We start from the raw sequence: 13,531 nt of genomic DNA on the forward strand, positions 1-13,531 counted from the left end.
AGTTTCTCTGCCGCAAGTTGTGATGATCCGGGTTCCTTTGACATTAACCACAGTCCAAGGCTCCTTTTCATATGGCAACTGAAATTTGCCAGTAGCAAAGCGATCCCTAAGCAGCACCACGTCCCCCTTTTCAAACTGTCGAGACATTGGCCTTCCTCCGCTGACTGACTTGGGAGTAGGCCTCCCGACATCGGCATAAATCCGGGAGTCATCAGGTGTTGTAGGCTGCCATTGCGGGTGCTGATGTATTGAGTCAGTGACCACCCGGCCCATGAGCAGATGAGCGGGTGCGACACCCGTGGTGGTATGGGGCGTCTGACGGTAGCTTCTGAGAAAGGTGAAGATAGCCAGTTCTATGGATTGTCGCTTGTCGTGAGCAATTCGAATTACTTTATTTAGAGTCCTCATAAACAGCTCTGATTCACCATTGGCTTTGGGCCATCTAGGAGTGATTCGGCGGTGGCGAATGCCAAGATTGTTGAGGTATGCAGCCAGTTCCTGCCCCTGGAAGGGATGCTCGTTATCTGTTTGCAGCTCCTGGATAAGGCCATGGGCGACTAGGATCTTCTCAATCTTCGGTATCACCTCAGTGGCACTAGGAGAGGCTATGATTTCAACTTCGGGATACTTTGAATGTTCATCAATGGCCACAAATGTATGACGACCGTCTGGTAGACTGCCAAAAACCAGACTTTCACAGGACCATGGAGACCTCGGCTGAGGTTTGGCAATGACAGGGCAGGACGTGACATTTCTCCCGTCACTTGACATGACGAGCAAGAACGGACAGTAGCCTCCACTAGTTCGTCCATCAGTGGAAACCACACTTTAGTTCGGAGACGGGATTTAGTCTTTACCATGCCTTGATGCCCTATGTGAGCAAGCTGAACGCACCTATTCATTAAGGATGTGGGGATCACCAGTCGATGTCCCCTCAGCAAGCACCCCGCAGTGTCTTTGGTGAGCTCATCTCTGACATGGTATAGGCTCTCCATTATCCGCTGGGCAGGTATGGTCAATATCTTCCATTCCTCTTTAGCCTTGTGCCAATTGCCACTCTGGAGAGCCGCCTTGGCCCTTTGTAGACAATCATCTTGAGAGGTCACTTCTGTGAGATCACTCATAGATAAAGGGAGTGGGCAAGAGCAGGCCACAACACACCTGACATACTCTTCAGTGTCAGCCGCTTCTTCCATTTCCTGGGCTGTCGCTGCTCTGGGGTTGCGAGATAGGTAATCAGCAGGTTTACAAGATCCAGTCTGATATTCTACCTTGCAGTTATAATTTTGAAGTTACAACATCCACTTCTCAATCCGGGAAGGTGATTAGGTAGAAGTGCCGGAAAACAGAGCCACAAGGGGTTTGTTGTCTGTGGTCACTACAAACGGTTTGCCGTAGACATACAGGTCAAAGGGACGACTCCCCCAGTGAAAGGCGATGGCCTCCTTCTCGATTTGAGAGTATCTCTGGTCAGTCTCGGTAAGGGACCGGCTGGCGAAGGCCACAGGGGCCCAGTCATCTTCCTGATGTTGTCTTGCAGCAGTACAGTTCCTAAGCCCGTGGGTCCCGCATCCACTGCTATCGGGGTCATCTTCCCCGGGTCGAAGAAGGCGAGCGTTATGGCTTCTGAGAGTGCATTGTTGATCTCCTTGAAGGCCTTGGCTTGATCTGGACCCCATTTCCAAGGGACCGAATCCTTGATAAGTTCACACAGCGGTATTAACAGAGTGGCTAGGTCACGAATGAACCTGCAGCAATAGTTCACCATACTGAGGAAGCTGCGGACTTCTGTCACACTGGCAGGAGCAGCGGCGTCTTTTATGTCTTTGACCTTTTCTGGATCTGGGTTGACTCCTTCCGTGGAGAAGGTGTAACCGAAGAATTGTAGGTTTTTTCTTCAGGAATTTACACTTTTCCCGGTGCAGGGTAAGTCCAGCATCCTGCAGCCGACGAAGCACTTGAGTGAGGTGAGAAATGTGTTCAGGAAGTGATTTCGCATGGACCATGATGTTGTCACTGACGTTGATGACACCTGAGATGTCCATGATCAGCTCATATATAATGTTCTGGAAAACTTCCGCCGCACTGGACACCCCAAAACTCAATCATGTATAGCGGCAAACCCCACATGTGTTGAGAAGGTGGTGATGTTTCGGGATGCTTCCTCTAGCACCAACTGATGGTATCCAGACCAAAGATGAAGCTCGGAGAACCAACAGGCTCCAGCCATTTCCCCGATTAGATAATCTGTGGTCGGGGTGAGATGTCGTTCCCGTTTGATTGCGGCATTAGGTAGCCGCATGTCCACACAGATCCTCACTGCGCCAGGCTGCTTGGGCTTCCGAGTGACAATGATGGGAGAGACCTAGTGGGTGGGCCCTGTCACCCTCTTGATGATCCCCGCTGCCTCCAGCTTCTTGAGTTCCTCCTCTACCTGGGGTCGCAGATGGAAACTATCTTCCGGTGCCAAAGGGCTACTGGCTGGGCCGTCGGGTCAATGTGCAGATGAATTTCTTTACCTTTGAACCTTCCGATTCTCTCAAAAACTTCAGAGAATCATCTAGCAAATGTTGAATCGACTCATGATGCACACTGAATGCAAACATCACCACGTTTGCCTTGGCCATCTTCAGTGACGTAGACGTTGGTGGTGATCAAGTTGTCTCCATGGAAGATGGATGTTTTGAAACAACCTTTTGTTTTCAGGGGCATGTCTTGGCCATACGCGAACACAGTTATTGCTGACGGACACAACTTGGGTGCCGGACATATGGTTCGGTGGAGAGCTGCAGCCATGATGTTGACAGTGGCCCCTGTGTCCACTACAGTCATGACCTCCTGGGACCCCACACAAATGTTGCACTGTGGCAATCGTCGCGCTTTCCGTGAGGCAGTGCCAATCATGTGTACTTTGTGGACGACCCACTCTTCCTCCTCATCATCGTCCATGTCACTGGGTGTCTTTTCGCCCACGGGCAGTGCATTGACCACCTGTCACGGTCGGCGATTCCGTTTGGCCCTGCACACCTTCTCAAAATGGTTGAATCCCCCACATCCGGAGCATCTCGGCTGCTGGGTGTGGAGGCCCACCACAGTACCCACACGTTTTCGCTTGTCCTGCAGATTCGGTCCCGGGTCCTTTCTTGTTCCACCTCATCGTGGTCTTGGTCGTGACAGTGTTCACCGGTTTGGTCTTTCCCGGGGCTTGGAGGGCCGCCTCCATGTGTGCTGCACATGCCTTGGACAGTTCCTTGGTGCGCCCCAAGGTCAATATATCTGTGAGGGACTTGCTGGACTCCTCTAGAATTCATTCACGAAGTTTGGCGGATGCACAACCCTGAATCACCTGGCCCCTGATCTCCTCGGTCTCGTCTTGGAACCCACACGTGGATGCAAGATTTTTTAGTCTTGCGAGGTACGTATCCAACGATTCTTCGGGGAGTTGGTGCGCTTGTCTGAATATGAATCTCTCATAGTCCTAGTTGGCCATCGGCTCAAAGTGTTCATTGAGGGCATTTATTAATGTGTGGTGATTCTTTAGCGTGGCTTCTACATGCGTCATAGTGATATTATGTATGTCTTTACCTCCAAGGTGTGGCAGCATCGCTCTTTTCTGGTCTTTGTGGACCTTGGTGGCCTAAAAGAAAGAAGATTAATAGGCGGTCTACCCAGTCTTTCCACTTGGGCGCAAGCGAAGAGGGCGACCCTTCCACTATGAAAGGCTCTATGGGCGGTATCGTGGACATGGCTGATGCTCTGAACCTTGTGAGTTTTGACTGGATGAGTGCCTTGCTCTCTTGTTATTTTTTCTCCCCTACCCCGGCGGCTCTGTGCACACAGCGTGGGCGTACTCCCCGCCCTCCACGGAGCCTCCCGCTACCTGGGCGGGGCGGGGCGTGCACCCTGGGATGGTGCGAGGTGTTCCTTCCTGACACTTCCTCCTGGGACGTCTACCTCCTAAGCTAGCTTTCACCCACTGCTCTGCCTTGTTGCCAGTCTTTCACAGGTGCCTGTGGCTGTGCTGTGTTCTTCCTTTTTGAAGCTTGTAGGAGCGTCCTAAGTGTACCCCCTGTGCTGTGCTCCACGTGGCCCATGACAAGGCCTTCATTTTTCCTCAGGCCTGTGCTAAGGCCTTGCTCTTCGTGCTATGGTCCACTAGGCCCGTGCCAAGGCCACATTTTCCAGGCCCGTGTTGAGGCCTCACACTACCCTGTGTGTGTGGCAGCGCGCGCCTCTCCTCCCGGCCCCTATTTATTATGCGGAGGCGTGGGGGATGCACACAGGAGCACAGGCTTCCCGAGCGCTCCTCGCGGGTCACACGCGACTCGCCGACAGACGGGGCAGCGTCTCCTGACGCGCGCACACCTCGGGGGGTTTTCACCGCACAGCTCTGCACAACCACGGAGGGCAGCGCAGGCGGCAGGAGACCTTGAGGAGATGGCGCTGGGGCGGGCTCACCTTATCGGCCCACCTTCGACCACTCGCTCCTGTCCTCGCACGGGACACTGGGACTTCAAAGAGCTGCACCGCTGGATTTTGGGGCACAAGCGCCGCGAGCAGGGAAACACGCTCGCAGCTGCCACTCCGACGGATGTGAGGGCACGACCACCCTTGTCGCCAATTGTTATGTTAGCCACCGGACTGGAGGACAACGCTAAGGCAATTTCTGCTAGGGGCCTATTGGGCACTTTTAATGAGACACAGGTGTCGGGAATGCAGTGATCACTAGGCGCACGTGAGCGCGCTCCTAACTTTTATTAAACCGAGCTCACATGACCTCCATGTTACGTACGTGCCCGTTACGTCACAGGCACGATACCACAGCTCCCTGTCTCCGACAGCCAGAAGAGGGAGTGCCTCGCTGGCGCGCCGCTGCACTACTCTTCGAAGCCCCTTGTTCTTGTTTTATATGTATCTAATTCACAGGGGCCAAGCTAAACTTTCAACTGAGCTGTGTGTGCCCGCTGCTAAACTCTCCCCTGGAGCCGCTCTCTGGGATTGGGGTTTGTTTACCGACGCCATATTGTCCCATACGCTACTTCCTGGTTTAGCAGGGAGCCTCACTTTGCCCTGTATGTCCATCTTTGTTTGCTCAATTTCTTCAGAAACGTACATGCTGCTGTGCACACCCCACTTGAGATACAATTTTTATCAACACGTTTTGAAACCGAGCGACTCACTGCAGTAAAATATGCACTACATCACCCAGCAGGCCAGAGGAATGGCCAAGCCCATTGTGGCAGGGAAGAAACTGTTGAAATAGTAGTGCGGAAAATGCCGGTTTCATTTATGTGGTGTCCGGAATCCTTTGATGAAGTGCTCTCTACGCACGAAACGCGTCAGGAAAGGACTATTTTGGTGCAACGATATTTGTGGCTGTGCTTGCCCTCGCAGAATAAATGGTGACAAATTGAAAACCTACCTGGTGTTGGTCCTCTCTCAGCAGGCAAACTGTTGGTGTTTGATGTTTGGCGGCCCCGCCTGAGCCGCGAAAGTGACCCAGCTGCGTTCACGCAGTCTCGCTGAAGTGTCAACGGGCATTTTGGCAAAGGGACAGGGAGTGTCGATTTTGTGAGGTGAAGAGGCAAGCCAGAAACGTACATGCTGCTGTGCACACCCCACTTGGGATACAATTTTTATCAACACGTTTTGAAACCGAGCGACTCACTGCAGTAAAATATGCACTACATCACCGAGCAGGCCAGAGGAATGGCCACGCCCATTGTGGCAGGGAAGAAACTGTTGAAATAGTAGTGCGGAAAATGCCAGTTTCATTTCTGTGGTGTCCGGAATCCTTTGATAAAGTGCTCTCTACACACGAAACGCGCCAGGAAAGGACTATTTTGGTGCAATGTTTGTGGCTGTGCTTGCCCTCGCAGAATAAATGGTGACAAATTGAAAACCTACCTGGTGTTGGTCCTCTCTCAGCAGGCAAACTGATGGTGTTTGATATATATATATATATATATATATATATATATATATATATATATATATATATATATACTATCCCGCCCTTGCTGTGAAGATCTCCAGGGTCAGCATGCTGATGAGCCGGTAAACCACGTTTACCACAAATTTTTTACAACGCGGTACCTTTACCACGCGCCCGTTACAACGCAAGTCGTTACCACGACTTGCGCTGGAGGGCGCTGTGGGATAAGGAATTTTATACATTTATATTCCAACACCTTCCCAAGTATCCACGGGGACTGGTGTTGGAATATAAAATTATAAAAATCCTAAATCCGCTCCCTCCAACGCAAGTCGTGGTAACGACTTGCGTTGTAGCGGCCGCGTGGTAAAGGTATGCGTTGTTACAACCTGCGTTGTAACAACGTACATCCTGATGAGCCCAGCCTTGGCTTACAGCTGCAGCGTTGATTCCTCCCTCATAAAATTCGGCTGTGCTGCTTGAATGAGGCGAGGCAGCACAGCAGGAGAGGAGACTTTAAATACATTAAGTTATGTTCCTGGTGTGATGAGACATCACGTTGAAGTGTGAGCCTGCCCAACACTGTGCTTAATGTGCACGTTTACCGGACCCTCTCAAAACCTGGGACATGTATTTAATTTAAAAGAAAATGTTGGGACGCCGGGGCAGCCCTTGAAAATCCGGGACTGTCCTGGCAAATCCGTGACATCTGGTCACCTTATTTACACGGAAGAAATAATTTAAAGGCTGGAAGTTCTGAACTAGCCCTTGGTAGTGCAACACAGCCAAAGATAGATTAAGGCAAACAACGGGCTGATGGCGCCAAAAGGGCACCTTAATTTTGGCCAGGAAAGAACTGGGGCAGCACATACCCCTTAGAGAGGCGCTGCAAATGTGTGCATCCAAGGGAATAAATAACTCCCACTTGTCCGGCTCAGCATCATTTACCATTCCTTTGCGAGCACAGGAGCAGGCGGCCACCCACTCAAGAGAAGAAGCGCTGCCTCAGTGTACACAACAAACAAAGTCCGCCCACTGAAACTGTGGCAGCGTGCCGCAAACTGGTCTCACAGCAGCCATGTGATGTCACAAGAGTGGTGCACCATGTTAACAGCATTGCTACAGGGCTACCAAGCATGGGTTCAAGACCGACAAGTGAAAGAGCACGCCAGTGGGTCCGCAACAATAGTTTGCCCACTGGTGAACCCACAAAAGCATGAGGCAAACCAAAAGATATTGAGTGACACCAGACCTCTTGAAAGACTCAAAGTTGCTAGAAAGGGATGAAGTGTAGACGACTGGATTTTTTCTAATGTCGGATATAAATTAATAAAAAAAACATGCACCTATCCCAAGAGCTGTCTAAAATGTACCTCGGCCGCAACATTAAGCTAGCGGCCCCCTGCCTTGTCACCCTAGTCTGCACACTGACTGCTTATGAAGCCCATTTACTTCAGAGTCGCGTTCTAGATGCCAGTGGGGCTGGACCCTACTTCAAAGCAGGTTAGTCATGAATGTACACAACCACATTTTGTAACCGGTGCTAATAGATGTTGAGTTTGAATAACGCAAAAGACACGCAATTGATGGACGGAATGCAGAATAAATCAAAACATTCACCCCCAGTCAAGAGATCTGTGTTAAATCCATCATTCTTTTGCTCACCATGCCGCCCCAGTTTAGAACTGGCCATATGTACCTCAGTCTTGACCCTGTGCCTCATGGGGACAGTCCAGCCTGAAGTGCCTAGCCAGGTCCTCCCTGGACTGGAAATAAGCATCCTAGGACCGGTTCTGGGGTTTCACCCCATATCCGCCAGGATAGCTTGAATCCAGTGGCACAGTGAGCCCAGGACCCACATCTGGGCATACCCGATGCACTTAGGGCGAGAAAGTAAAAGACCCACAAATGATGGACAGAATACAGAACAAATCAAAACATTCACCCCCAGTCAAGAGATCTGGGTTAAATCCATCATTCTTTTGCTCACCATGCAACCCCAGTTTAGACCTGGCCATATGCAAATCAGTATTGACCCTGTGCCTCATGGGAACAGTCAAGCCCGAACTGCCAAGCCAGGGTTCGGATAACGGGCATGACCATTAGAATTATGTGGCAATGAATGACCATATTATGAAGCAGGGCTAGCTGAATCATGTAGCCAAAAAAGACCCATTCAATTATGTGGGGTATTTTAAGATTATAAACAAACTATGCAGCACATTCTGTGGCATCGTCATCAAGCTAACATTACATTCAACACACAAGTATTGATAAAAAATAAACCCCAATGCTTCAGAAAATATAGAGCTTTCTTCAGCAGGATAGCTATAAACAGTATATATTATTCAAATTATTACATTCCAACAATCAAGTCATGCACCCTAGGATTTATATGGTTATAAATGGCCAAAGTCGTGACCTCTTCCACCTCATAGAAGCATCTACCACTGCTGCAAAGTGCAGTGTTCACTGGACACCACCGGGGAAACTGACCACCTGTGCATAGTGACAGCCGAAGAGTTTATCTGCCTATGAGGTGTTATGATAACAATTTCTTTTTGCACTATAGGGTCTTCCTGCCCAAAGGCACAGGGGGTGTCATGGAATTTGGCCAAGGGGCCTCTCCAGGGAAAACCTGTAGCACTTTAGCAACAAAAAGTAAAAAAAATGGGCATGGCACCACAACATATCTGTTTTTTATTTAACTCAATATCAGCCTCATTTTCATGTTCACAGCTACACGAGCTTCTCCGAGGATGTTTAGGACAGGCAGTCAAATCAGGCTATCAAGAGCACTGAAGCCTTCGACTCCAGCTTGTTCCTTTGGCGAAATGAAACCTTTTCAACCACGTAAAGAATCTGGATGCTTTTCTTGTGCTTTGTCTTTTTTTTTACAGGACATTCTTTAAAAAAACTTTGTTTAATCTAACCCTTGGTGAACCCTTCGCTCAGTGTATAACCCACAAAACTACGTGTGCAAAGGGTATTAATGGCCAAAGAGCAGTCAAAGATTTAATGAGCATTTAGATCACAGCTCACGCCTGATCATTTGAGATGATCCCTACAGGAAGAGGCCAAACAAGAAGGAAGACGCAGCCAATTATAGCATGGATGTGTATATGGCTGTGCCCTTTGGTGCACGCGCTGAAAGAGCATGGAGGATGAGCAGTGCACGTCTCTGTGCAGACCCCTGCTTAGCTATACTGAGTCACATCCAATTACCTTGAGCCGTTTTCCGAGTGTGGGGGTGGGGATAGTGCTGAATTTGTGATTTCCGATTGCAAAACATAAGCTAGCAATCCTGTCCCTAAAGTTCTTTGTGGCTGGGGATGCTGAAGCAGCAGCTTCCCCAAAATGGCTTATTTCAGCTACTAAAACTACATTTCCTGGGTCTGCCCTTGCCCGTTTTGGCCTGCTTACTGAAGGCTCCTCTCTTTGGGACTTGGGCATCCCAATCACTCTGGAGACTGCCGTTCTCAATCAAGGTCACAAATAAATTCTCTCCGAGGACTGGCAAATGTCTTCTAATTTCCCACCTATACATCTTCAAAGAACAACAGGTACGTTGTTCACTGACGGAGGATGACAGTTTCACGGTCCTAGGGCCCAGAGCAAAGAGAGGCCCAGAGCATGAAGCGCGCCCCAGAGACATACGTACAGAGAAAAAGAATTACAACAAATGCAAATCCTCTTGAGAACCCATCTCTTTGGGACAGTAAACAGATTTATCTTCAGGTTTTCATGTTGCAATGTCTATAAGGATCAACAACTGTAGGCGGTTAAGATTTTAGAGTATGCAGCAAAATGTAAACACTTTGACTTACTCAATGACTCGCGTACTCACTCTTTCCACTTACCTTTAGAGCAATCTCTCCCAATCCAGCCAGGATAGCACTGGCAGGTTCCATCAATGGGATTACACGTCCCGTTGTTAGTACACAAGCAAATCTCTGCGCAGTTCTTTCCAAATCTCCCGCTGGTGCACACTGCAGAGAGAGGAGAGAGTGGGGTTTACATTACAGCAGTTCTAAACTTGCATCATATCCGACAACACCAGAAAGTCTATGCCACGAGACAGCTATTGAACTGTCGAGAAACATGGTTAGGATGTTCAGTCTGCCCATAACATGTTTGAGCGTGGGGGATGGATGTATACACACATGTATATGCTACTACTATATCATGAACGCAGCCCTATGGTAGTGGAACGCTGTCCATACTCAAAGACAGGCTTAAAGTCACAAAGCAATAGGAGAGGAGGCTGGGATGTGGATGGTTAATGTATTGTGACATGGTGTTCAGTAAATAGGTGAGTCGTCAACTCTTTCCCAGCTAGAGTAGTGATGTGGCAGTCCTGATGTATACAGTAGATGATGTTCAAGATCCTAGGAGCATGAACAGAAAACAGGGCCGGACTGGGAACCAAAACCCCCTGGGAGTTTGGGGGTGCGGCCGAGCTGTTTGCCATGGCCTGTTTCGGCCGATTTCATTACAGTGGGCGATATCCCAGCTATGCTGCAAAAACGGACCTGTAATAGAATCAGCCCCCAACCCTGGCGGCCCACCTGGGAAATGCCTGGTGCCCGCTACGGCCAGTCCGGCTCTGACGGAAAAGGCCCACTATCTAGACTGTTCTCTTCACACTTCTTAGTCTGCTGGTGTCCTGCCTGCCTGTGTGCAGAGAACCACCAGAGATGGTAAGCTTGTCTGCAAGATAAGCGGAGGGGCTAGTGTGCTGCTTTGTAAACAATGAAGCTGCTTTTGAGAACATGGCCAGCCATGTGAACCTAGAAGAAGGTTGGTCCTGCATTCAAATGACCAGGGAGGACCATGCAAATGTCTTTCTTTGGAAGCAAGGCCACAGCCAGGCCCGCCCTGTCGTTGTACTCCACAGTAGAGAGTCCTGGATACAAGGACAAGTCCAGGTTCGTCGCTGCCGATGTCCTCCTTAGCAAAGACTTCCAAGGAGCAACCTGCTCTGACCTTTCATTTTATTTTATCTTCTGAAATGTTCCTGCTCTTTGAAGCTTTGTTGCTTTAAACAATGATAACATAGTCTAGGTTTTTATTTACCCTTATTTACATTTGGTGATTTCTTTAGTGTCAAACATGTTTCTTTGCAGGCATTCCACAGCACTTGAATTTGTAGAATGCACTGGGAACCAGTTCATAGTAGTCTGTGAAGAGCATACTTAATGGTATACTTATAACATGAAAATAGTTTGCACATCTAGGTTCATTATATTATATATTTACTGCCTATTTAAAAAGAGATTGAAATGCTTGTTGAGCAGATCCCTGAAGGGAAGTATGTAATTAGGTGGTACTCTCAGAGAAATGGGCACCTTGCAACCGAGCACCCTATACTCTTTGGGCCCTATGAGAGATGCTCACCATTGCCTCAGAACATGAAGGCAGAGACCACTAGAGGTAGTGCAAGGTATAAAAGGTAACCTGGTCTCTTTCAGAGGTTCCAAATGTGTTTTTATCCATAGGGTGTCCTACTGTGCCGGCATGGGCTGTGTTTATAGTGGGTCTCCAGCAGTGGAGATGTGGCCACATTACCCTATGCATGCAATCTAGACATAAAGTCGCTGAGCAACATGATGATCACTCCACAAGAGATGTAGACGAGAAGTGAATCGGATGGCAGCCTGGCCTCTGGTGCAGTTCAGTTTGTCCTAAAGCAGGAAGATTCAGTAGAGACTTCTCTGTAACACCTTCACCCCCAAGTGGTTCCTTTGATGCTGAATCCACTGCAGAATGAACAGGAACTTGTGAATCAAGAGGATTCTGTTTTCAGTGACCAATGGCTCCTCACAAGGACAAGTATGCAACCTTTGACTGTTCTCAGGCTGGTCGCTCCCCTCGCCGCACAGCTCCACCTGACTGTGCCGTGTCTCCTGCCCGCTGTTGCCGCTAGTTCCCACCACCAGAACCCTCCTTGGACACATCCCCACTGCTTTCCCTGTGTTTATATCTCTGCCTTTTTCTGATTCTCTGCCTTTTTCTCTGATTTTCCGCCTTTTCTGTTTTATACTGTTCTGATTGCATTCTGCCATTTCTGCCTTCTCTGCCCGTAGCTCATTCCTGTCCTTTGCCTTTCCCGCCCGCTCGCCTCCCACCCCTGCATCCCCGGCGGTCCGCCCCCCTTGATTGCCCATTCGCCCACACACCCCGCCTCCCAGCTTTTCCTCCCTCCCACCTCCCCTTCTTAACGGCAACTGATGTGCAGCTGTGCTGAAGGCGCACCTAAGGCAAGCCTGTCTGCGCCCATCCGCGCCTGGACCGCGGCCAGCGCCAGCCCCCCTGGCCCCTGCAAGCACCACAACACCCGACGCCGCTACGACGCCAACATCCTCCACACACTCAACGCCAGCCGTTCATCCCGATGGCTACAAGATCTCCCGCAGGGACCACACCAACAGACTGGGAGGAGGAATCGCCATCATCCACAGAAATACCCTCAGAATCACGACCAGCACTGAAGACACCCTGTGCACTTCCAGATCCACATCGATCCCAACACCACCCTCAGAGGAACCCTTGTCTACAGACCCCCTGGACCCCGGCCACAGTTCAGCAACACTATCACAGACGTCGCCAGCTCGCACGCCTTGGCCTCCAAAGACTACATCCTCCTTGGAGACCTGAACTTTCACCTCGAGAATGCCAACGACAGCAACCCCAGCTGGACAACCTCACCAACCTCGGACTCAAACAACTCGTCAAGGCACCCACCCACTCTGCTGGACACACGCTCGACCCCATCTTTTCCGCCAGCAGCCACGTCACCTTCAGCCACACCACCAAACTCCACTGGACCAACCACCTCTGCAGCCACTTCTCCTTCAAGAAAAATACCGCACACAGCCACCCACAACGAATGCCCCACCGCAGCTGGAACAAGGTCTCAGAAGACCAGCTAATTACCACCCTCGCCTGAGACCCACCAACCGACCACACCAACACTGACACAGCCGCCCGCAACCTCAGGCATTGGATTGATGACTGCGCCAACACTCTCGCCCGATCAAGAAAGCCTCAAACAGACACACCGACAGAAGGGCCATCTGGTTCACCACCGACCTCCAGACATTCAAGCAAACCTGCTGAAGACTCGAGAAAATGTGGCGCCACGAACAGACATCGGACAACTACGCAGCCCTCAAGAACACCAGCCGCAGGCACCACCAATTAATTCGAACCACCAAAAGGACCTCCTTCAAGGAACGCATCGACAACAATGCACACAACAGCAAAGAGCTCTTCAACATCGTGAAGGAACTCGCCAACCCCAGCGCAAACTCTAATGACATCCCGCCATCACAAGACCTCTGCAACTCTCTAGCCACCTTCTTCCACCGCAAGATCATAGACATCCACGACAGCTTCAACACTCAGACCCCCGACAGCCGTCATCACCCCAGACTCACCACCCCCCAGTCATACTGGCCTCCTGCTCTCCTGGAACCAAATCAACAATGATGACACCATCAAAACCATGAACATCATCCACTCTGGCTCACCGTCAGACCCCTGCCCTCACCACATCTTTAACAAAGCGAGTTCCATCATCGCACCCCAACTTCG

General features: G+C 50.0%; 1 protein-coding gene across 2 annotated transcripts in view; it reads right to left on the reverse strand.

Annotated features, from left to right (window-relative positions):
- MEGF11 (multiple EGF like domains 11) overlaps nt 1-13,531 on the reverse strand; it is a 1,491,879-nt gene that overhangs the window by 259,530 nt on the left and 1,218,818 nt on the right. For both annotated transcript variants that reach the window (XM_078683026.1, XM_078683027.1), the window contains exon 14: nt 9,796-9,924. In XM_078683026.1, the coding sequence (XP_078539152.1) occupies nt 9,796-9,924 (129 nt within the window). The remainder of the gene's footprint in view (nt 1-9,795; nt 9,925-13,531) is intronic.

Source organism: Lissotriton helveticus, chromosome 3_1 (genome assembly GCF_964261635.1).
Source record: "Lissotriton helveticus chromosome 3_1, aLisHel1.1, whole genome shotgun sequence".
Lineage (NCBI taxonomy): Eukaryota > Metazoa > Chordata > Amphibia > Caudata > Salamandridae > Lissotriton > Lissotriton helveticus.